Raw genomic sequence first — 25,576 nt, 5'->3', positions numbered from 1 at the left:
GGCATGGCCAACATATGGCCCGCGGGCCGGATTCAGCCCTCATAACGAGTTTATGCTTTATGCGGCCTGCGATTAAATTTTTAATATTCTCCACACGACACACTGTGGAAATGAAATAAGTGGTACTTTTAAATCGTTATACATAAACTACGGTATCTTCGGTCATCTTCAGCTCAACATATATTTGTGAACAAACTTTGTTTTTAATGAATCTAAATAAAAGTACAAGATCAAGACTGAATGATTTACATTTGGAGGCTGCGTTAAGAATAGCTACTACAAGTAGAGCCAGATGTTAAAAAAATAATAGGTGATGCAAAGCGCCTCAACATGTCACATTAGTTTTTTTGTTAATTTGTTGTACGGAATTACTTACATTTATTCATAAACAAATTACATAATAAAATTTTGTTTACTTAAATGAATCATTTTTGTATTTAACATTTTTTAATTTTAATATTTCATCTGGCCTGTGAAAAAAGTTTCCTTTCTAATCTGGCCCCGGGGGCAAAAACTGTTAGCCACGCCTGGTCTAGCTTCTGGGGGTTGGACTCCACCCACTGGAGGAAGTCTGTGGTGTAAAAAAGTGACACATAGCTCCTAATTAAACTAATGACCTGGAGGCATTTAACCAGCGATAAGACACCTGATGCAAATAAACAGGTCCAATCAAGAGAGCAGAACTTATTGAGCAAACTCGAGTATATGACTTGATCACTGAGCTTGGGTGGAGTTCGCGCTGGTCCTTGAACCAAACGTGCTCTGAGTGCTCCTTCCACGTGCTGAACAAGCACAGACTAATCAGGCAGCTGACTTGGCGTGTTTACAGTGAACAACCACAGGGCAAAGAGCAGCCTCCACAGATACCGGAAGGAACCTGTCGTCACTCGTAGGAGACTAGACTTCATTTTCTTTCTTGTTTCTTAATTGAATTTATTGGGATGACAGTGGTGCATAAAATTATATAGGTCTCAGGTGTACAATTCTATAACACATCATCTGCACGCTGTATCGTGTGTTCAGCGCCTCGAGTCCAGTCTCTGTCCATCACCATTTCTTCCGTCTCTACCCTCTTCTACCTCCCCCACCCCCTTTCCCTCTGGTGATCTCCGTGCTGTTGTCTGCGTCAGTCTGGTTTTATTTCTTTGCTTAATCTTTTCACCTTTTTCACCCAGATGCCCAAACCTCCTCCCCTCTTACAGCTGTCCATCTGGTCTCTGTATCTATGAGTCTGCTTCTATTTTGTTCGTTAGTTTATTCATTAGCTTGGGTGGGGTCTCAGTATGGTCCTTGAACCAGATGTGCTCTAAGTGCCCTACAAGCACAGACTAATCAGGCAGCTGACCTGCCATGTTTATCATTAACAACCGCGGGGGAAGAGAGTGGCCAACACAGAAACTGAAACGAACCTGTCTCTCCTCGCAGGAGCCTGTCTTCCCTCATTTTCCTTTACTTCAAGGGTGAGCTGAAGCCTTCTAAAGCCCACATTTTCTATACTATTGCAATCGTATGTGTATTTTTTGCATTTGTAATGAATAACTCTGCCACATTTTTTAAATCCCCAGCATGTTTCCAGACAAATTTATGACACCCCTTGTGACAAAGTCCATGCAGGTTAATATATAAATAAATAAATGCATACATACATAAATGAATAAATAAATAAAGCAAATCGTGCCAGATATATTGTTGGAGAAAAATAGGCAGTAGTGTGGACCACGGCAAAGTAACAGCAGACTGGATGGCACGCATCTGGGTTAAAGGGAGTAACTGTTAGTTGAGGTCCCAGATCGGTCATGGACATGGTGACCACGGGAAGACAGGGTAGAACAGGAGGATAATGAGTTCAGGTTACATGGTAGGCAGTTAGACAGACGTGAGCAGAGCAAGAGCGATAGGCCAGGCACGGAAAGTCTCCAGAGTGGAAAGCCCCCGGTGCCTAGCAACAGGGAAACAAGGATCTCATTCCCCGGGTAATCTTTTCTCCACTAGCGTATCACTGGTCATTGGGTTCAGACTTTCCCTTTAACTTTCCTTCCTCCGCGTGTGGCTAGTCATGCAGTAGTCCCCCTTAGAGGAGGAGCAAGGGGCCAAAGAGTAGCTTTGTTCGACTCCCATGTGGGTCCTTGTGCAACCGCTCCCTTAAGCACTCACCACTAGGGATAACATCAGGGTCTCAGGTTCAGCTCCAGGCCCAGAAAAGCAGCAAAACCAGACACGCAATACCACAGCTGACTTCAGGACCAGCTGCACTGATGAATTGCCGCCCAATCAGTGGAGATTCCCTAAAATCCCTAAAAGGACACACCTGAAAAGCTGCTAAATATTCTATTGGGATCCTCTCCTGAGACCTGCAGATAAATACCCTCCAGGCAGAAGAGCAGGGACAGCTCTCTCTCTAGGGTAAGGAGCAGATATCTATCTTTCCCCACCCCTCCCCCAGGTGCGCTTTCCTGGCCTCTCTCTCTCTCTCTCCCTCTCTCTATCCCTCCCTCCCTCCCTCCCTCCTTCCTTCCCTCCCGTAAGCTCCAATGATCCTCTGTTGCTTGTTTCCTGAGCCCATTTCTTCTATAGCTCACCTCTTCTACCTGTGTGACTTTCTAAAAACACTTCTCAAACATTTTATTTGAGATTTTCGTATCTATATTTATAAACTGACTATAGTTTTGATGTCAAAGTTGCTCTGCTCTCCGTTAATTAACTGAGCTGTGCAGCTTCCCACTTTACATCCAGGTCCCGAGGTGGAAATCAGCTGTCCCCTGAAAACCTACCTGGAGGTCTTCCCTTTTGTGAGTGGGGCAATTTTTAATGAGCAACTCATTTAAATAAGGATCACTACTAGTGTATATATAGACTCTAGTTATTACAAACACTGTAACCTTTTTAATCATTGAGTCTCAGTTTTAACAGCTTTACCTACTCCTAGAGTTTATTATTATTCATTTATTCAATCTTCTTTCTTCTTAAGACAGTTTGGTTTATTATACTTTTATTTTTTTAAATATGAGCATTTGAGAAAACTGATGATAAAATATAGCTACCTTATTATCAAGAAATTCTTCTTCTATGTATATATATAAGAGCATAGGACACTAGCCCTGTATTTCTACTGATTTCTCTCGGGCTTCAGCAGTTATTGTCCGTGAGTTGTTTTGGGGTGGTTTGTAATATCATTTTGGTGTTTCCTCTTGTTTAGAAACCCCCTATTCTGTCCCCTGACCAGCTGGGAAGCTTTGGATACCATAGCAAGGGTCACGTATATATTGACTTAGGTGACTTCTGAGCCCAACCTTAGCAGGAAATCCCTTCCTCCTTTAATCTCTGATACCCATTCCCTTGATTTTACCTCTCTTCATCCCTCTTCACCTGGGAGGCTGAGAACGGAGTGGCCCAGAGCAGAGGGATCAAATGGCCCCTCTGCTTTTGGTGTCAACATTAGCCCAGTCTGAAGTCTGCCGGCCAGCCAGCTTACCAAGTATTTAAGGGGAAAAACGCAATAAGGCCATGTTTTTGCCCGGAGTTTTTCCTCCCTGGGGAGCCTGTGCTGGCCCTGGTGACTAATCCTGTAGGACCCCAGGAGCTTGCCAAAGGTCAGCTCAGGAGAACAAGCAGCTGACATAGGAATCTGCAGTCCCCAGACCTGTTTTACTTTTACAATACAGGCATCATGAGGACAAAAACAGCATGACAAGCATCTAATAGCAATCCAAACTTCCCCAAAGGTGTTTATTCTCCTCCCCATCCTAGGAATCATCAGCTTTGACAGCCTCTTGCCCCCTCAAAAGGATCAGTTAGTTAGCAAACTAGCATTAGACTATTCCAGGCTGCAGGAGAGTAAGGCACTCATTAATACAATGGACCATCGACAGAAAGACTCAGAAAATCGATGAGTTGTCCAACTGATTCTGATTTTCTTTGTACAAAACATGGGCTTTGTTTCTGGCATGGAAGACCAACCTAATAAAAAAGATGCCCAAGAGGAATCACAGCAGATATCCCTTTATTAGAACTCTTGGTTCCAGAGCCCTTTGCTCCCCATCTAAACTTCAGATGTTTGTTTGCTGGGAAAAACCTTCAGTAAACTGTAAAGAGCCTTTTAGTCATTATTCCCTTCTGGTTACAATATTCTAAGCAGATAAGGCAGCAAGTTACTCCGTACAGAAATAAGTGTAAGGAGCAGAAAGGCGAGCATGGTTTTAGGTTCTCAGCGAAGAGGATGAAACAACTGATGCTTATAGAATAAAGACACGTGTTGTGAGAACACATACCTCCCTACCCACTGTTCCATCAGGTATCTCCTTGATCAGATACCTACTTTTGCCGGAAGGAAAGTTCTGCTGTTTACACCTGTGGGAGGCAGATTGAGAGTCAGTCTCCCCCACACATTAGATCTATACATGGTGAGTTGAGTCGTATTTTCAGGAAAGTGTTCATGAACTTATATATCTTAGGAGCAGTGGTCAGCAAACTCATTAGTCAACAGAGCCAAATATCAACAGTACAATGATTGAAATTTCTTTTGAGAGCCAAATTTTTTTAACTTAAACTATATAGGTAGGTACATTCCTTATCGAGGTAGCACCCGCACATGGTATTGTGTGGAAGAGCCACATTCCAGGGGCCAAAGACCAGGGTCTTAGGAGAAGTCCTTCCAAACTTTGTCTCGTGTTGACACCTAGAATTTAGAGTCAAGTTCAAAAGGGATGAATATAGGCTTAATCTGAAACCAAGTGAACCTTGGATCTTCATGGGTTTGTGGATAAGGAAAAGAGAAGAGCAAAGAATCAAGGGAACAGAAGTGAATTGAGGGAATTGTGAAGCAACCTATCAAATCAATAGCAGTTACTGAGCCCTGCATGACTTCACACAATGTTTTGTGCTAAAAAGATAGAAGCAGTGTATAGAGCATCAAGCTGGGATGCTAAGGACCCTGGTTCAAAACCACAAGGTTGCCAACTTGATGCAGGCTCATCAGCTAGAGCGTGGTGTCGCTGGCTTGAACGAGGAGTCATAGACATGATCCCATGGTCGCTGGCTTGAAGCCCAAGATCACAGGCTTGAGCAAGGGGTCACTCACTCTGCTATAGTCCCCCAGGTCAAGGCACATATGAGGATAATCAATGAACAACTAAAGTGCCGCTACAATGAGTTAATGCCTCTCATCTCTCTCCCTCCCTATGTCTGTCCTTGTCTGTCCCTATTTCTCTCACTAAAAACAAAAATTTTTTTAATTAAATAAAATAAGAAGATACAGAAATGTGAGACATGGTCCCTGGACCACAGTGGGGACAAGACATAAACCCATAACATGATCAAGAAACTATTTTAGGGAGCACGTAATTCAGGACATGCTGTCTGGGACCTCGGGGAATTGCATGAACAGCAAAGCAGCAAGGGAGCCCATCTGGCCTCCCTCCAGAGGTCAGGGACACTTGTAACAAGCAAGTGAGACTTGAGCAGGACACTGAAGGAGAATTTGGATTCACTGAAGAGAAGAAATGGGAGGGGAAGCCAGTCCTGTTTTGGGTGGAAAATGAACAAAGCTTGAAGGGGGGGAGTCCATGTAGAATATTTCTGCGACAATAAGGAAGTCAAGTAGAGAAAGAGAGGAGATAGACATTCATATAGATAAGAGCTAAAGCCATAAAGGTCCTATAAGTTGATGAGTTTGTTTGATTTTATGCTTCAGGAGATACAAAACTTTATTTGTAACCCTACCGGTTCCGGAGACTGGAGTGAGGAAAAGGAGGCTCTCACAAAATTTCAGGGGCACCAAAAAACTCAGTAATCAAGATGAATAATATTCTGATGCAGAACTTAAAAAACAAATTAGTGTAAAAAACAATGAGGAACAAAATATCAGAGTTTTAAATAAGATCAATTACAGTGGTATGATGAACCACATTAAAGCCTGAGACAAAAGCAAAAAAAAAAAGTACCGTAATATTGATTTTGTCCTCTTTTTGGAAATTTATAACTCATATTAGCATATTACAAGTTTTGAAAAATACTGCAGAGAAGAACCCTATTCAACTTTGTTTGATCCTACAGATCCCAAATGCATTTAACCACACAACCAACATCTCACATCACTGTAGAGTATCTTTCAGGACAGGCTAATAAAGTCTTTTTTTTTTTTTTTTTTACTAAGAAACCAAGGTATTGAAAGTCAGCAAGATTGTTCTAGTTAACTGAGACTAAATCAATGAAAAATGTTGTAAATGTATGTTATTGTCTTCATTAATAAGCATAATATTATGAACAGTTGTTTTTTTGGTTTTCTATTTGTGACAGAGAGAGGGACAGAGAGAAGGACAGATAGGGACAGACAGACAGGGAGGAAGAGAGATAAGAAGCATCATTTCTTCATTGCAGCACCTTAGTTGTTCATTGATTGCTTTCTCATTTGTGCCTTGACCGGGGTCTACAGCAGAGCAAGTGACCCCTTGCTCAAGCCAGCGGCCTTGGGCTCAAGCTGGTGAGCTGTGCTCAAGCCAGATGAGCTCGTGCTCAAGTCAGCCACCTCGGGGTTTCAAACCTGGGACCTCTGCATCCCAGTCTGACGCTCTATCCACTGTGCCACTGCCTGGTCAGGCTATTATGAAAATTTTTTAACCTTTCTTTAATTTGCTTTACAAACTTTAACTCATTGTGCTCATTAATGTGTTAAGAACTTTCTGTGAATATGACTGTGTAAATAGTAAGAGATTAAATAAAATCTGTACTGACTTCAAAGTAAAATAATACCCTTAGTTTCTGCTTACCATGTTGGGAAATGAACACCTAAAAACCTGATCTTCCTGAATCACTAATTCAAAAGACTATATACACCCCCATGTTCATTGCAGCATTATTTACAATAGCCACAATCCGGAAACAGCCCAAGTGCCCATCAGTAGATGAGTGGATAAAAAAGCAGTGGTACATTTACACAATGGAATACTATGTGACCGTAAAAAAGAAATCTTACCTTCTGCAACAGCATGGATGAACCTGGAGATTATTATGCTAAGTGATAGAAGTCAATCAGAGGAAGGCAAATACCATATGATCTCACTTATCTGTGGAATCTACTGAACAAAATGAACTGATGGACAAAATAGAAAAAGAAGCAGGGTCACATGGAACAGACTGACAGCTGTCAGAGGGGAGGGGGCTCAGGGACTGGATGAAAGAAGGTAAAGGGATTAACCAAAAAACATATATATATAACACAAAGACACAGACAATAGTGTAGTGATAGCCAGAAGGAAAGGGGGCGGGGCTTGGTGGAGGTGGGCTAAGGGGAGGGGCACATGGAAACAGACAGAGGCTTTGTGGTGGCAGGCGCATGATGCAGTGGGCAGATGATGTTTTATTGAGTTGTACAATTGAAACCTGTATGGTTTTGTGAACTAATGTCATCTCAACAAATTCAACTTTAAAAATAAAAAAATAAAATGTAAAATATAAATGATTGCTCCATCAGGCTAAATAAATATTTTTAAAAGTAAAAAACAAAAACCTCATCTTGCTACCAATAAGAGTTATAATATATAGACAAACTACAAAAACAACTACCTGAGACTCTACAGAAAACAAAAGTAGGATTTTTTTTTTGAAGGAGAAAAATTAGCAGCAAGGGACACAATGGAACAACACAGTGAGTTTCTATTTTTTGCGGCTTTCCTCTGAATGCAGTAACTTGAAGATGGATCAGTAAAAGTATACAATCTGAACAAGAAAAAAGTGACCATAGCCTTGTGCATATGTGAAACTATTTCACAAGGTCTTACACACATGAAATGTAGTTAGAGAAGGAAGAAGGAAAGAAAAGAAGGCAGAAAAAGTGTTTGAAAAAATAATGGCCCCAAATTTACAGATTTCATGGTTCCATAAGCAAGAAACAGAACAAATTTGAAGAGAACTATTCCTAGAAACACCATGCTCAAACAGTTGAAACCCGAAGACAAAGAGAAAATGACAAGATCCTCATTTCTGAGAAAACGACTTACTAGGTTCAACAACAATTTGAATGGTCACATTTTATCCTCCAAAACCAAGGAGGTAGGCATACAATGAAACAGCTTTAAAACACTGACCCCCCCCCCCAAAAAAAAAAAAACCCTGTAATTTTGTATCTTGCAAAAATATCTTTCAAGAAAGATCTTCTCAAATAATGGAAAGCTGAGGGATTCACTGCCACCATACTTGCACTATAAGATATGTTACTGTGAGTTCTTTAGGCTAAAGGTAAATGATACCACAGAAAACTCAGAGTAAATACAGTATAGGGATATAGATAGAAGACTGTTTCTTCTTTAATTTCTTTGTAATGCTGTTTAAAAACATTCAACCTGACAGTTCCCAACAAATCATCTTGCACTCTTCTGGAACATTCCAGTTATGGGGAACTCACAGGCAGATTTGTTGTCTTCCTTAAGATTAATGAAATCTTTCTCCCTTGAAGTTTACTTTTTATTTCCTTTTTGGCCTCTCTCCCCAGTCCCTGCGGTGCCAAGTTCTCTCTCATCCCAACGCTGGTTTCCACCACCCCTTCTGCACATTCAAGCAGTTCCCACCAGAGGGCACTCCAGGCACTGCTCAGTCTCTCACCTCTGCTTTCGTACCTTTAGTGTGCTCTCTGCCTTATGACGGGCTCTAGCAGACAAACTAATCCCTGCCAAGAGATATTTAATTGTTATTTCGGGTCACTTGGTGCTTTAACCCAACTAAAAGCAGATAGATACATAGAAGTAGAATTGCCAGATTAGAGGGTAACCCTATAGTTGACATTTTCAGAAACTGCCAAACTGTTTTCCAAAGATGCCGCACCATTTTATGTTCCCACCAGCAATGCATGAGAGTTCTGATTGTTTCACATCCTCACTGACCCTTGTTATCGCCTGTCTTTTATTATAGCCGTTCTGGTTGGCCAAGTGGCACCTCATTGAGGTTTTGATATGCATTTCCTTAATGATTAATGATGTTGAGCATCTTTTTTATATCCTTATTGGACATTTGTGTATATATTATTTGAAGAAATGTCTATTCAAATTCTTTGTCCGTTTTTAAACTGGGTTATTTGTCTTTTTATTATTAAGTTGTAAGAGTTCTTTTCATATTCCGGATATAAGTCCCTTATCAGATATATGATTTGTAAATATTTTTCTCACAGTCCATGGGTTGTCATTTTACCTTTTCACTGGTGTCTTTTGAAATACAAAGTTTTCCATTTTGATAAAGTCCAACCTGCCAATCCTCTTTTATTGCTGTGCTTTTGCTGTCATAACTTAAATCTTTGTCTAAGCCAACATCACACATACTTATTTCTCTGTTTGCTTTTAGGAGTTTTATCTTTTCAGCTCTTATATATAGCTTTATGGTTCACTTTGAGTTAACCTTTGTTTATTGTGTGAGATAGGGGCTCCTGTCCATTCTCCTGCATGTGGCTAGGCGATTATCTCAATACAGGTTTGCTTAATGGATGAAAAGTTTGATATGACTTGTCTTCAGAGATAACCAAGCGTCTAGGTTTTTCCTACCATTCTTACAGGCTAAAAAATAATCAGTAAACTGATACAGGACAGAACATATCTGCTTTTACTTAACATATTTCTAAGACTCTTAGAATGGAGAAGAGAGTGCATTAGAACTATTTACAAAGTGTGATGGCATTCCAGCCACATTATGCTCTGCTAATAATTCTGCTAGTAGCCAAGTGTGTGTGTGTGTGGGGGGGGGGGGTTAGAGTATTCCTAGCACCTGCAATCTGGGAAAAGGAATGCTTCATTTGTGGAAGAGTAGGCATCAGCTGAATTGAGAAGACCAGAGAAGGATTAGACAGAGTCCCCAGAGGCCAAAGGACTACTGTACAGAAGGATTCAGAGCTTGTTTTCATCTTTTAAAATTTTCTATCCTAAATTTTTATTTTGATATATTGGGAGTCTTATTCATCTTTGAATTTTATCTCTAGTTTTATAATGGACATAATAAGGACCCAGTTTAAGTAAATGCCTCTCCAAACCCTTCCCCAGCTTGTCCAGATTCTCAGCATTCTAGCTTTCTTGGTGTTCTCAAATCCTCACCTTTGTTTTATCAACTCAGGGAGACCATCAGCTGGCTCTGTTTGGGTTTCCTTCCCTGTGCTGTGGCTTGGAAACATTCTCTATTTAATACATTGAGGAAATTGTCAGCTCAGGTTATTTCCCTTTGCACAGAAACTACTTTCATGCACCATCTGTTATTTAACATATGAACATTGTTTCATATATTTTTCTGGTACCTTAGTTGTAAACATAGTCCTAATTACTACATCATGATTAGTTGTGGACATCCAAAGTCACAAATTGTTTTGATACCTCATGCTTTTTATTTTCCTTTGACTCAAAATATTTTCTAATTCATCTTGTGATTTCTTCTTAGACATATAGGTTATTTGAAAGTGTATGGGGAACATTCACAGAGAGGAGCACTGAAATTGAACTACAATTATGAATATTATTTCTCCTGTTAGACATATAAATGTTTGCCTTATATATTTTGAAAGTCTGTTATTTGGTACATACAAATTTAGGATTATCTTCTTGAGAACTGGCTTCTTCATCATGATGCAACGTCTCTCTTTATCACTTATAGTTCTTGATCTAAAATCTACTTTGATACAAATACAGCCATTCCAGATTCTTTTAACTAATGTTTTTATATGATATGAAAACATCCACTTACTTTTCATCTGAGTTTTTGTATTTATAGCATGTTTTTCGTATATAGCATAAAGTTGGATCTTGCGTTTTTATACAGTCTGAGAATTTCTGCCTTTTCATTGGCATGCTTATACCACTTACAGGTCACGTAATTATTGATATGGTTGAATTTACATTTACTATATATTTCACTATTCTCTGTTTCCCTCTCCTCTCTTTGCTCATTTCTTCTTCTTTCCCTTAATTATTTGGGGGTTGAGTAGTTTTTTATGATTCCTTTTCTTTTCCACTATTAGTTTATTATTTATATCTTTTTTTAAGCTGTTGCTCTAGAATTTATACAATATGCATCTTTAACTTAACACATTTTATATTCAAGCTTATACCTCTCTATATAGTGGAAGAATCTTATTTTTAATGAATTAATTAACTAAAGGAATTAATGTACTAATGAATTCATTAATTGAATGTAACTGATCTTACAGTATGTATTTGCTTTCTAGTCAGTGCTGAAAAAAGCTACATCCCTGTGAGGAAGACTTGGTACCGCGGAGCCTCTGGAGTAAAAGCGAGCACAGACCACAGGGAAACCCTGGCAGATGCTTCTTCCTCTGGGTGCTCTCATCCCGCATTGACCTCACGGAACTTGAACTCTGCACACGCTTCTCAGAACAATTCCTTCAACTCTTTCTCACATGTGTCACTGATGCAGAGACTTAAAACCATCTTTATGAGGTGAGAGGACATAAATACAATTAAGTTATTTATTGCAAGGCACAGCCATCTGGCTTGTGTTTCAAAAACTCGGCGCTTCCCTTATGGAAAACAAGAAGAGCTTATTCTCTCACTCTGGGGGACTACCTTCCTTTGGATGATGAAGTGATCGGACTTGCACAGCCTGCACACGTGGAGAAGGGTATGAGCGCCCTGTGTCAGGAGGGGCCCTGCCTCCCAAGGCCCTCTGCTTCTCCTCCTTGTCAACTCTCCCCCACCCCATCTCTCCACTCCCACATAAGTCCCCCCTCCTTCTGCTCCCTCCCTCCGTTCTCCTCCTCTCAGCCAGCCTGCCAGGTGGGAGAGGATATCAGGTATCCTTCACCTAGGCCCCGACTATGCTGAGCACAGCCAAACCCTGAACCTAAGAAGGTTGGGACGAAAGGAACCAACACAGCTTAGTACATATTTTAACCTTCCCCAACAACATATTTCATTCATACAAATCCCAGGCTGTGGTTGGTGGGAAGAAATGAGAAACAATACAAAAAATATAGAACCTTTCAAGGTCACAGCTCAGCAGACTTATAAAGAGAAAGAGAAAATCCCTTTCTTAGATATTAAACGCACTCAATGGCTATTAAATCTCCCGAGCACCCACCCACATTACCGTCTGGCGCCATGCCTCTTCTTTTATCATGGCATAGTGCAGAGGCTATAAAACAATCAACAGCTTCCTCTAGAAGGTTTTGCTTTACATTTAGTGTTACCCTGCTTATCTGCCATGCCTGGATCTCAGCTCACAGCCCTTTAGAGAATTAAAAGTCCAGGCAAGAAAGGAAATGACTCTTCATGAGTCCCTCCCTTCATGTGCCAAGAGCTTTCCCCCTTGCTTCTTGGTGAGATGCCACAGGTCCCACAGAAAGTCAGGGAGGCCATTGCACAACTACAGGGCAGTAAATCATAGTTTTATTTGTTTGTTCCTGAAAGGGCTTAAACCACCAAAATCACTGTTTAATTGCAAATTTCTCATTAATGGTCTTTTCTTCTTCAGAATACAGTGGAGCTAATGTGGCTTATTATATTGAGGATAAGGGTGATTTATGACTTAAAACCTTTTCCAAACTGAACACAACTATCTATTGTATCTCTACTACACTGAGATCTCTACCACACCTTCATTTTATCAAATGAAGGGTCTAAGAAAGGCAGTTTTCAGTGTCATGGTGAGAAATGGAAGTCACAGAGCCCCAGCTATATTTTAAAAAACATTTCAAGGAGTGTGTCTCCGCTCCTGTGTCCCCCTGAGCATTAGGGGTGGCGTCCAACCTTAGCACATTTCCCTGCACCTTTAGTGCACCTCCTTGGAGTGGAGCTCTGAACGGTGGTGGAGAAGCTCTGTAAGTCCTTCTTCTTTTTTAGTTTCAGTTCCAAGACCCTAATTTCAAGTTGGCAGAACAAAGAGAGAAAAGGCAACACTAAAAAAAAAAAAAAACATATGAGAAAAGAAAACAAAAAAACCACAGCCCAAAACCTTATAGAAATCTTAATGAGTCCAGGGGTCTTTTAATTCAAGGAAAGTTAGTTAACATCCATGATTCAGGAGGTATTAAATGAACAGCAAAAACACTTATACATTTGATTATGATTTGCGTTTTTCAGTAATCTACATCATCCTCAGATCTTTTCAGAGTTCCTTGTGTGTCTTGCAAGGGGAATTTCTGCACTTAGCACTGCGTCTGATATAATACTGGTGCTCATTTCTCAAAAGAGGTTGCTCATTGTCACCAATGCTTGTTACAAAGATAGGTCAAGGAGACAAGTAGCTTATACATTCTGATTACAAGCGTTCAGCCCCTTCCTCCCAGAGCACAATGTCTCAGCACCGGGCCAGGGTGGGCCCCTCCACAGGGGTTGCAAACTCTAGTGCAGACCAGCTGATCAGTCCCAGGTTTTAGCAGGCTTTGTGAGCCCAGATCTTGCAACTTTTTAAAGAAAACTAGAAAATAGAAACCTCATTTTTAAAATTTGGAAACATTGAATGTAAAAACAGAGAGAGAGAATCAAACTGAGTGAATCACTGTCTGAGCCCCAAGAAACAGGTTTTCTGTCCAGATTCCTCCCTCTGGTTACAGCGTTCAGCTTCTGTTCTGGGCCCTTTGAGGACTGATGTTCAGGACACACCTTCCTGATCAGATCCTGGGAACAGTGGTGAAGATTCCAGGAGAGGAAAGTTGCTGGGTTCTTCTGATCAGCTTCACTGTCACTGTAGACACCTCATTGGGCCAAGCAGCATCTGACTGTCATCATCTCCTTATCTGATGTTTGCTCATTATTTGGGTATTTCCACCAGTTTCCTAGGATAAAAGAGTTCACAGTAGCCACTCTAAAACACTTCTTTCCTCCCTCTGTAGCTATGCACTGTCATGCCGTTTTCTTTGAGACCTTTAGAAGCTTCAGTAAAACCCATAGCAGTTCTCTGGGTGAGGCTATGCTATCCCCAGCAGAGGTTATGAAATCTTCAGGAAGACAGAGGCACTGAGACAACGCACAAATTTGAAATGGGGTCAATGGATGGTTGCATTTTCAGCAATCTGAAGAGAGGGCTTCCTCTGTTCAAAGTCTACCTAATCATTTCCTATTTTTCATAATTAACTAAGGAAAAGGAAGATGTGACTGAGTTTTCATTTCACAGATTTGCTCTGTGGGGCTGTGCAATTTCAGAATTTAAATCTCTGCTACTCTTTGTATGGGTATAGAATATGTATCTTTTAATTAGTTCTATAAACACTGCCCTCAACCCAACTTTCTTGACTATGGCGCTCTCTTACATTGATATAGAGCATGTATAAAGCTACATGTACTTAGATCACATGAATAAAAATATGTGGAGAAGCTCTGCACTTTCTAGGAGGAATAGCTAAGGGCCTTGTAGAAGCTTCAAAGATAGAGACCCCTGGGTAGGTGAGAGTACAGACTAAGTGGGTATCAGACAGATGCTCCAGACCAGCTGGAAGAACACAAAAGGCCTACTATTGTGTATACACAAACTATTATAGCATATATATGTGAACTTTAAAGGTTACAGGTTATGCAGCTTGGTGATTTTCAACAGCATTTTGGGAGCTTTGTTCCTTTGTTTAGTTGGTTTCTTTAAAAGATAAATGGAATGAGGACTTTCCGAATTTTGGGGTAGTCCTCAAAGATCTTGAGGTAGAACCTAAAAGACAAGAAACAAATTATTATAATCAAGCAATGGTCAACGGTTAAGGTTTGCTGTGCCTGAAATCCTTCTTGTAAATCAACCTATACTTATTCAGGGCCCGATTCTTCCCACTGGACATTTGTCCATCTTCTTTCTCCTTCCTGCATCCTACTCTTACAAATGTTGGAAAATGTCAACAACCAGAGGGCAGCAGTGATGGTTGCACGAGATTATGACTGTACCTAATTCCACTGAATTGTGTACTGAAAACAGTAAATGTTGTCATGTATATTTTATCACAATAAAAAAAGAATGTAAGGACCAGAAAGATGTGCTCCATGGATTCACCTGAGAAATGTAGGGAAATAGAGACCCAAAAGGCTGTGGGTAAAGTTAATGCCAGAAAAATGTTCCCAGGGATACCAGGGATATATACCTTCAAGAAAATATTACTTTGTGTTATGGGTTGAATTGTGTCATCACAAAATATATGCTGAACTCCTAGTATGTGAGAATGTGACCTTACTTTGGAAACAGGGCCATTACAAATATAACTTATTAAATTAAAATGAGGTCATAATGGAGCAGGGTGAACCCTTAATCCAATATGACTGATGTCTCATAAGAAGGGGAGAAGAGACATAGAGACAGAGACATGTAGGGGAGAAGGCCATGTGAACACAGAGCGGAGATTTGAGTGATGCAGCTGTCAGTCATGGAACACCAAGGATTGCTGGCCTCCACCGAAAGCTAGGAAAAGGCAAAGAAGGATTCTTCCCCAGACCATCAGAGAGAAGCATGCATGGCCCTGCGCACACCTTGATTTCAGACTTCTGTCTCCAGACCAGGGAGAGATCAGGTGGCATGGTTCCTCCAACTTTGTTCTCCTTTCTCAAGATTCCTGTAGGCTAGTCAGGGTCTTTTATGATTCCATATACATTTTTAGATTATTTGTTCTAGTTTTATGAAATACAGCATTGGTATTTTGATAGGAATTGCACTGAATCTACAGATTGCTTTGGATAGTATGGACATTTTAACAATGTTAATTCTTCCTATCCATGAGCATGGTATATGCTTCCATTTAATTGTATCTTCTTCCATTTCTTCTTTCTGTGTCTCATAATTTTCTCAGTACAGGTCTTTTACCACCAAAATTGAGTCACACTACTTGATATAAAACCATACAAGGCCATAGTAATCAAAACAGCATGGTACTGGCATAACAACAGGCATATAGGACAGAATAAAGGGCCCAGAAATAAACCCATGCCTATATGGTCAATTAATATTTGACAAAGGAGGCAATAACATACAATGGGATGAAGACAGTCTATTCAATAAATGGTGTTGGGAAAATTGGACAGATACACACACAAAAAATGAAACTGGACCACCTTCTTACACCATGTATAAGAACAAACTCAAAATGGATTAAATACTTAAATGTAAGACTCAAACCCATAAAACTCCAAAACATAGGAAGTAAAATCTCAGACATTTCTCTTAGTAATATTTTTTTCTGATATATCTCCTCAGGCAAGGGAAACAAAAGAAAAACAGATGGGACTACATTAAACTAAAAAGCTTTGTACAGCAAAGAAAACCAGCAACAAAATGAAAAGACAATCCATTGAATGGTAGAATATATTCGCTCCTGGTAACTATAAAGCAATAAAGTCTAAGAGAATAAAGCTATTCAGTTTGTGGTCATCTCTTTTGGCAGCCTGGGGAGAATAATACATCTTGTTAAAAAGGCTTTCTCCTTAAGTAACCGGGTTGTCCTCTTAACTAGTTGAAGCTGGTAGCTCTCAAGTTATAACCACAATGACACATTCTGTTAAAAAAAAACACCTTAGTTTGATCAGAAAGACAAATAGTAATAATTCTCTACAAGAGGCGGCTGGGTTTGGGAGCTATGTTGAGAGAGATGTGGTGAGCTGCCTCTCACAGAGCCCAGTCACCCCTATAAAAAGACGCTCTCTTCCTCTCCCTCCGAAGGTGCTGACACACAAGGATAAGGATTCATTTTGAATTTTGTTGCTGCACCAGCTGGAACCCTCAGGTACAATGGCTGCCCCTTCACAGACCAAGCCCAGCTCAGTCCAAGCTTCTCAGGGCCCCTCCAACTGCTGGCCCATCCCCTCTCCTCCACACTCCCCTCCCCCAGCCCCTGGTGGGCAATAGCCCCTGCCTGAAGTGGGAGAACAGCTGCACTGACTCTCACAAGCTGGAGACCCTCTGCTGCCCTCCGGAGCCCCACCCCCAAGCTAGGCAGTGGCAAGAATAGGTCATGATTCAGGGATTTGGCATGATGATGGGGCCAACTTGGACTTGGTGAACATGTTAAGGACACTACTCTTTTATGGACTCTTGCTGTATTGGCCAAGAGTTTGCTTAAAGGCTTTTAATCACTATAAAAAAAAATAGAAGACTGGATAAAGAAGATGGGGCACATATACACCATGGTATACTATTCAACTAGAAGAAATGATGACATCGGATCACCTACAGCAGAATGGTGGAAATCTTGATAACATTATGCAGAGTGAAATTAGTGAATCAGAAAAAAACAAGAACTGCAGGATTCCATACATTGGTGGGACATAAAAGCGAGACTAAGAGACATGGACAGGAGTGTGGTGGTTACGGGGGGTGGGGGGAGGGAAGGAGGGAGAGGGGGAGGGGGAGGGGTACAAAGAAAACTGGATAGAGGGTGATGGAGGACGATCTCTCTTTGGGTGATGGGTATGCAACAGAACTAAATGACTAGATAACCTGGAAATGTTTTCTTTGAATATATGTACCCTGATTTATTGATGTCACCCCATTAAAATAAAAATTTATTTATTAAAAAAAAAAAAAAAAAGAATAGGTCATGAGAAGAGCTGTTGTTTCATCACTCCCGGCAGGCGCCTGCACAAACTGCACTCTGGGGGGAAGATCCCATCCTTAGTGCAACCCTCAGGACCATGAGATGAATCAGTAGCTGGACTAAAACACCTAGGCAGAGCTTAAGGGGTGCCCCAGGTCCTGGTTCCAAGTCCATTTCTGTGCCCTCTGACTATTCCACACCCCACACCCCCAATAATTATAGGCCTTCTCTTTCCTCCAACTATAAAAGCCATTTTAGAGAAAGGTTCTGAAATTCACGTTTAAAGCCTGACCACAACTTAGTATATCACCCTTTCCCTGCCAGCAAGCCTTTTAGTTCACTCTCTTGCCCCCACCCCATCCCAGGCGCTGGGACAGGGAGGGAGGTGGGAGTTAGGAAAGCTTTAGACTAGACTTAGAGAGGAAAGGTTCTAAGCCCCAGCAACTTCCTGACATTTCCCAGGGGACCAGACGGTCCTGAAACTGCACCACATGAGTAATTGCGTATCTACCTTCCCAGGAAGTCAGCAATGACCTTGGCTGTGATTCATGGAGGGTAGGAATAGGGAAGGAGGGCACTAACTAAATAAGCCCTGGTATTACACTGATTCCGGAAAGGATCCTGGAGTTTCCAGGGCTCTGTGATAACCTGAACTGTTAGCACCAAACCTAGAATTTAAAATGGCAGCCACACTAGGCTCGGGGCTAATGCTCTTCCCCAGTGGTTCTCTTTCCTGGCCATATACCTCAGAATGACCCGTGACGCTTTAGAAAGTGCTGAGCATGCGCCCACCCACGGAGCACACTTTGAAAAATGTGGTGGAAGTGAATTGAATTAAAGCATGGCCATGGAAGTTACTTCTCGTACCGCCTGACTCTACCAAACAGTAGCCATGGCCAGCCAAGCCTACTAGTAGGGCACAGAGCCGGAGCTGACTAACTCGTGTGGATGTCAGTCACTTCTCTGGGAAGCCTTCTTCAACAAGACGGCAGGGTGGCTTCCCAAGCCACCTGGAGTGCCTTTGTTGACACGGGTTCACTTTTGCTCATAGAAAAAAGAGGTTGTTACTGCTATTGTCATCCAGCTAAGTTCTAACTTCAGTGGAAGCCCATGAAGTCAGAATCCTCCAGTACAGATTACAGCATCAACCTTACCTTATAAAAATAAACGTCTTAGGTTTCTACATCTGACTCGCTGTGCTAAAAGCCTGTTGGAGTGGAAAGCTGTGTGGATACTGCCACCTGGATTGGAAAGTTTACCTGTGGTGGTGAAAAGCTCGCAGCCCAAGGAAACAAAAGGAGAAGAAGGCAAATGCAAGAGCTGGGAGGGACCAGGTGGCCAGGGCATAGCCGATCCATTCGATGATCTCACCAAGGAAATTGGCTCCAGAAACGTACGTGAACAAGCCACCTGTGTGCAGAACCCAGAAGCCAATCATCAACACTGGATCACTGTGACATTAAACCCCTCTGCTTTGCTCACAATACAGATGGGGTAGTGAGAACAAATGTGGGCTGGAGACTCTACACCAGGGGTCCCCAAACTTTTTACACAGGGGGCCAGTTCACTGTCCCTCAGACTGTTGGAGGGCCGACACATACAGTACTCCTCTCACTGACCACCAATGAAAGAGGTGCCCCTTCCGGAAGTGCAGCAGGGACGGATAAATGGCCTCAGGGGGCCACATGCAGCCCGTGGGCTGTAGTTTGGGGACCCCTGCTCTACACAGTCATTACCATCTGGTGGAATTCACTTGGGGAGAAAGGAAAACAAAGAAACAGCCTGTAGCTTAGTTTTAGAGCATCCTGAAACAGTGAGGAGTGGTCCCACCTGCTTGATGGGTTCCATCCAGATCTCTAACAACTGCGGGACCCCGGGCTGTCTACAGGACAGGATGAGGGGCAGGAAGTCTAGCTTTTCATTCTATTAAGTAAGGTTTCCAGGCCACCTTTCACCTTCTCACCTTTCCCCGGACTGCTCAGCACATTTCACATTCACAGTCACACAGGGTAAAATGACAAACCGGGTGAAAATAGTACTATTGATGTGATCAGGAATTCGATTCTCGTCTGGCACTTGCCCTTCCAAAGCAGCACACTCTGTTCGAGTTTAAAGGAGGAAGCAAGAGCTGCAGGTGTTTGACCTGCCGGAGGTGAGCGAAGTCGGCTGCAATAGATTTTCTAAGTTTACTTTCTATCCAACCATGTATTCTGACACCAGACCTATATTAGAAGCCACAGCATTTCTTTTTTTTATTATTATTCATTTTGAGAGAGAGAAGAGGGAAGGAGCAGGAAGCATCAACTCCCATATGTGCCTTGACCAGGCAAGCCCGGGGTTTTGAACTGGCGACCTCAGCGTTGCAGATCGACACTTTATCCACTGCGCCACGACAGGTCAGGCAGCCACAGCATTTCTAATCGTAGTAGATGTTATCTGCCCTCGAAATTGCTGCCCCGCACTACACTGGCAAAGTTTTACCTACAACAAATATTTTCTTTCCATAGTTACATAAAGAAGATTTTGTTTTTAAATCATTCTCTGATAGAACCCAAGAGTTGGAAACTAACCCTGGCAATGTAGCTTTTAAGAGCTTTCTCTGATATTTTGTGTCTAGTTACTGAGTGAAGATTTACCTTCCTTCAGGATGACAATGCATTCGCGGTTTCCAACCTGTGACTCCCCAGACTTCGGGAGGAACCACTCACCTATTGCAGAGTCTATAAATTGTCTATGAATATAGCAAATGGTACATATCAACCTATTGTATTATTGCTGTTTGATATAGATACTGTTAAGATGTTAGCAACTAGGCCTGACCAGGCTGTGGCGCAGTGGATAGAGCATCGGACTGGGATGCGGAGGACCCAGGTTCGAAACTCCGAGGTCGCCAGCTTGAGCGCGGGCTCATCTGGTTTGGGCAAGGCTCACCAGCTTGAGCCCAAAGTCGCTGGTTTGAGCAAGGGGTCACTCAGTCTGCTGTAGCCTCTTGGTCAAGGCACATATGAAAAAGCAATCAATAAACAACTGAGGAGCCACAATGAAGAATTAATGCTTCTCATCTCTCTCCCTTCCTTATCTGCCCTTCTCTCTGTCTCTGTCACACACAAAAAAAGATATTAGCAACACATATTCATTTAAATATGCTATTGAATTTATAATAGTTTTACCATTATTTTCTTAATCAACGATTATTAATCTGCACTAACACCATGTTATGATTTAGGAAAATTTTTAATCTTAAGGGTTCTAGTAACATGAAAAGTGATGGGAGCCATTAACCTGCATGAATAACTATTTAAAAATATTGAAGGATTACTTGAACTGACTCACTTCCACACCTGCTTATATTTGTCAGCTCATGCCCTAGTTTCTTGGAGCAGTAAGGATTTATCTCTGAAAATGCACTGGTAAGATATCTCATCCTAATTTTTGATTAAGTAAATATGGTTCTCTACACCTTTGAGAATATACAAGTGGCAGGAAATATGCAAGCACTACCCCTGACTATTCATTAGATAAATCTAGTGAGACTTACTGGAGAGGGAAAATTTGCTGGTCACGCATGATTCGGCTCTATTTGCTAACCTAGGAAATATCGACACTCTGTGTATATACAGTGGTTAATTTTTTGTGTCAATTTGAATGGGCCATGGACTGCCCAGATGGCTGGTAAAATGCTATTTCTGGGTGTGTCCCGGAGGGTGTTTCTGGATAAGATTAGTATTTGAATTGATAGACTGAGTAAAGCTGATTGTTCTTCCCAAGGTGCACTGGCCTTGTCCAGTCCATTGACGGCCTGACCAGAACACAAAGGCAGAGAAAGGAAGAATTCCCTCTCTCTGCCCGACTGCCTTCGAGCTGGGACATCGGTCTGCTCCTGCACTCCAACTGGAACACATACCACCTGCCCTTCCGGGCCTCCAGCTTGCAGATGGCAGATCATGGGGCTTCTTGATCCCTGCAGTTATGTGAGCCCATTCCTTATAACGAACACTGCATATCTATATTTATACCTGTATCTTATTGGTTCTGTTTCTCTGAGAACCCTCATATAGCATGTGATCATCTCACTGACTTCAAAGAGGTGGCAGCTGACTTCCACCCCATCTCAAGTCTCACACCCCACTCCCCCCACCCCACTCCCATCTTCAGGGCGATGTGATCTTGCATCTGCTGAGAAACTTTGTATCTCTCCTTAACTTCAGTGTTCAGATCAGAAGCACAAATGTGTCATGGGGTGGGGTGGGGTGGGGTGTGGAGGAGAAATCCCCAGACGGTCCCCAAACCGGGATATATTATGCCATTTCTGCCCTCCCCGCACCCTCTCCATTTGTTACTCACAGTGTAGTGTAGCCCCCGGGACTGGCTCCCCGGGAGGAGTGGGACCCTGGGCAGCAGGGTGACATTACCTTCCGGGATCTTATAGATGACTTCTCCAGGCTTCCGGAGCCGGCGCAAGATGTAGTCGCTGTGGATGTTGATCCCCATTCCCAAGATAAATAAAAGGACGCCTAGGCAAAGAAGAGAGAGGAAGGTGGAAAATGTATCTTCATTTTGGTGTTTTTCTCACAAACTAAGTTGCTGTGGTTTTCTTTCTTTCTAAAAAGTAAAAGAAGGGCATTTAATTTCAAATTCTAAAAATGGTATTAGTATATGGTCAAAAAAGGGGGGGCCGGGGGGCCTGCACAGGAGCACACAAAGCTCTTCCTTGGTTTTGTTTGTTTTCCTTTGTGCCCGCGCCTCCGGCACACGGCACACGCCGCTATGCACATGTAGCCGCATTCGCACAGCTAATCCTCTGGCTGCTTGTTTTTTCAAGTGTTCGCTCTGGCTGCCATGTGGAGAAAGGGTTACTGAAGGCCAGTTCAGTCTGAAGGTCACCGTGGCCGTCCAGGCAAGAGGTCAGTGTGGCTTGGACTAGGATGAACTTAGTGCAATGGAGGAGAAATGAGCCCCATTGGCAAGTGTTTTGGAGCTAAAGGCAGCAGCACTAAGCTGATGGACAGAATGTGATCTGTGATATAAAGAGAGGAACTGAGGGTAATCTCGAGAGTTTTGTTCTGAGCCAAAATATGATACAAACAGTCGAACCTTCCTGGGCTTGGTTCCTCTGACAGATAATGAAACAAATTCAACGATCAGCGTTTTCTAGGATGTTAGATAGGCAGTCCAGAAAAGTCTGTTCGAGGAGGCGGGACTTAGTAAAGACCTAAATAAAGTGAGGGACCTAGCTGCGTGGATATATAGGATCAGAGCATCCCTGGCAGAGAGAGTAGTCTGCACAAAAGAGCTGGGAAGCAGACAAGCTGGCCAATTAAGGCCCCAGAGGATGGCCACGCAGGCCACTGCACTGTAACCGAGGTGGATGAGACAGGAAGTGAGGTGGGGAAATTGGGCTGAACCAAGGACATGTGGGTTTCCTCAGAAGTGGTAAGGAATTTGCATTGTATCCTGAAATCCACTGGGGGAGTTTGAGATGAGGAAGGGCATGATGTCTTTCAAAGCTCTCTCAGGCTGCAGAATAGAGAGAGGCTGGGGTAGGGGGGACGGAAGGGGAGAAGGGAATCACTGAGGTTACCGTAACAGGGTGGGAAGAGGTGATGGTGATTTAGACCATGAGGAGCAGTGCTGGGTGGAGAGTGGTCAGATTTGCTTACCCAGGATAAACCGTATGTCTGTATACCACTCCACAGGGTATTCAGCGCAGTAAATCAGATAGTAGCCTTGCAGGAATCCATTTCCCATGCAGAAGACAAAGCCCTTGAAAAGTAACACAATTGGAAAAGGCCTTCCTCTAGTGAAGAATGAGTAAACAAATGTCCTAGGATATATGAGGGAGAAAGTCAAGATCCATTGTTAAAAATATAAACAGCAATGAGAGGAAAAGGTTTCAAACAGATAATCACATCAAACCCCATTTTTAGAAGCCACTTCCCCTTATATTGGTGCAATGAAATACCATTAGCCAGCTCTAAAACAAGTGTTGATGATATTATTTGTCATGTTTCATCAAAATTCATTGTAGTCTTCGTTTATTATCTTACTTTATTCTTACAATAGTCTTGAAAGGTAAATGTCATGCCCACCCAGTAATTAGTGAATTCAATCTTAGGAGCCTAGGATTGGATACTGATGCTTTCTGTATAAATCAAGAAGGGAAACCCAGATCATGCAGGAAGAAAGGTCAAGCCTGGCTTATCCCATCCCACAGCAGAATGGCATTTTAATAGCAGCCACGTGACCATATGGCTTTCCGTAATGTCTTTCCTTTATGATTTAATTATTGATATTGCAGCATTCCCTACAAAGTGGCTGCAGAATCCCTTGAGAAAGTAGAAACTTCTCTAAATGGTAGGAATTAAAAATCTAGAGGAATCCAGGAAGAAGGGCTTAGAAAAATATTGCCCAAGGTATATGCTGAATTCTATATCTCAAATTCCATCTTCTTCATAATTTTTTTTTCTGTGGTACAATATAACAGGAAAGTTCTTAAACCTATATAAACAATTTAATGAATAACTATCAAATAAATACCCATATAATCTCTAAGTAGGGAAACAGAACATTGTCTTTACCCAGAAAATCTCTATGGGTTCCTGTTCATAGTACCACCATCACCCCAGAGGTAACTACCATTCTGATTTTTATAATAATCATTTCCTTTTGCCTCTGCATAATTTTACCACATTTGTATGCATCACTAAAAAAGTAGTTTATTTTGCTCATTTTAATTTCATATGAATTGAACCATACTCTGAATCCTAGCCTATTTTTTGTCTTATTTCTTTAACTCATCATTATGCTTCTGAGATTCAAACATAGGGTTATGAATAGCTATACTTCATTTATTTTTATTGCTATATATTATTCCCATGTAAGAATATACCATATGTGTTAATCTGTTTTACTTGGATGGATATTTGAGTTGTTTCTAGAGTATACCCACTCAGATATAATTTGGTTATAACTCCCACATTTTTCCATTATTTTAATGATTTTTTTATGTTTATGTAAGAAGTTGAATAAGAATCCAATTTATTTTTTTCCTAATGCAAGTAAATTTACTAAATATCTTTTTCTCGGTGACATGCATTGCCTTTGGTGTTCTACATTAAACTACCACATATATTGGTCTTCTCCTGGACTCTTGATTCTGTTCCATTGATCTCTCTATTGCTGAAACTACACTGTTTCAATAATTATACTTTCAAATATGTCTTAATACTGAGTGAAACTGGTATTACATCATAACATTTTTTTAGGATTTTTCCATTTACTCTTTTCTGTTTCTTTGTTCGTGTGAACTTAAAACCAACTTGTGGAGCACCCCCTCCCAAATTTCAGAATTATTCTTAATTTTAAAGTTAGTTAAGAGAACAAAATGACAGAAGGATGACCTCCAAGAGGTCACCCCTTCATAAAAGCAAAGAAAAATCTGACAACACTATATTCAGAACTCTGGGTATGAATAAAAGGCTTGCAGCAACCTGGGGAGCATGTAGGCAAGAAATGGCTAGACCTTGGTGAGGGCGACAAGTTTTGTGGCATTTTAAATTACCCGGTCCCATCTCCCACCATCCAGCTCTGCACAGCCTTGAAAAGTAACAGGCCACATTCCCAGAACTGGGGGGATCGAAACTGGGCTGGTGCCCTTCCAAAGCCTCATTCCCAAAGAGAAGCCATTCCTTTACCTGTCTGCTGGTTCCCCGGCAGGCGCCACTCATGAGGCTTGTCTTTACCCCACCTCAAACTTACCCAGTGCTCACAGTTTCTAGGGAGGGGGGCTACTTTTTTAATGTCTTAACAGCAAAGTGACCTGATGCGATGGATAACAGGTGGGGCATATTATAGAATAATGAAAAAGTAAATAATCTACAGAATGGGAGAGAATATTTCCAAATGATTTGTGATAACAATTTAATATCTAGATATATAAGGAACTCCTACAACTCAACAACAAAGAAGCAAACTACCCAATTAAAAGAGCAATGGACTTGCATAGATATTACTCCAGAAGAGATAAACAAATGTCCAATAAGCCCAGGAAAAGATGCTCAACATTGTTAGGGACATGTCAATCAAAACTACAGTGAT

General features: G+C 41.6%; 1 protein-coding gene and 1 long non-coding RNA gene across 2 annotated transcripts in view; one reads left to right on the top strand and one right to left on the bottom strand.

Moving 5' to 3' along the window:
• Nucleotides 1-1,372: 1,372 nt before the first annotated feature.
• Nucleotides 1,373-13,179, top strand: LOC136401007 (uncharacterized). Its single transcript, XR_010750444.1, has 4 exons — nucleotides 1,373-1,460; nucleotides 1,566-1,614; nucleotides 11,189-11,420; nucleotides 13,062-13,179. It is a non-coding gene; the product is annotated as an uncharacterized lncRNA (long non-coding RNA).
• SRD5A2 (steroid 5 alpha-reductase 2) overlaps nucleotides 12,935-25,576 on the bottom strand; it is a 45,110-nt gene continuing 32,468 nt past the window's right edge. The window contains exons 2-5 of the mRNA XM_066378553.1: nucleotides 23,140-23,303; nucleotides 21,892-21,993; nucleotides 18,739-18,889; nucleotides 12,935-14,619 (exon numbers count right to left, since the gene is read on the bottom strand). Coding sequence (XP_066234650.1) covers nucleotides 14,553-14,619; nucleotides 18,739-18,889; nucleotides 21,892-21,993; nucleotides 23,140-23,303 — 484 coding nt within the window. The 3' untranslated portion in view covers nucleotides 12,935-14,552. The remainder of the gene's footprint in view (nucleotides 14,620-18,738; nucleotides 18,890-21,891; nucleotides 21,994-23,139; nucleotides 23,304-25,576) is intronic.

This window comes from Saccopteryx leptura, chromosome 3, assembly GCF_036850995.1.
Source record: "Saccopteryx leptura isolate mSacLep1 chromosome 3, mSacLep1_pri_phased_curated, whole genome shotgun sequence".
Lineage (NCBI taxonomy): Eukaryota > Metazoa > Chordata > Mammalia > Chiroptera > Emballonuridae > Saccopteryx > Saccopteryx leptura.
This window is presented reverse-complemented; position numbering and strand designations above follow the sequence as displayed.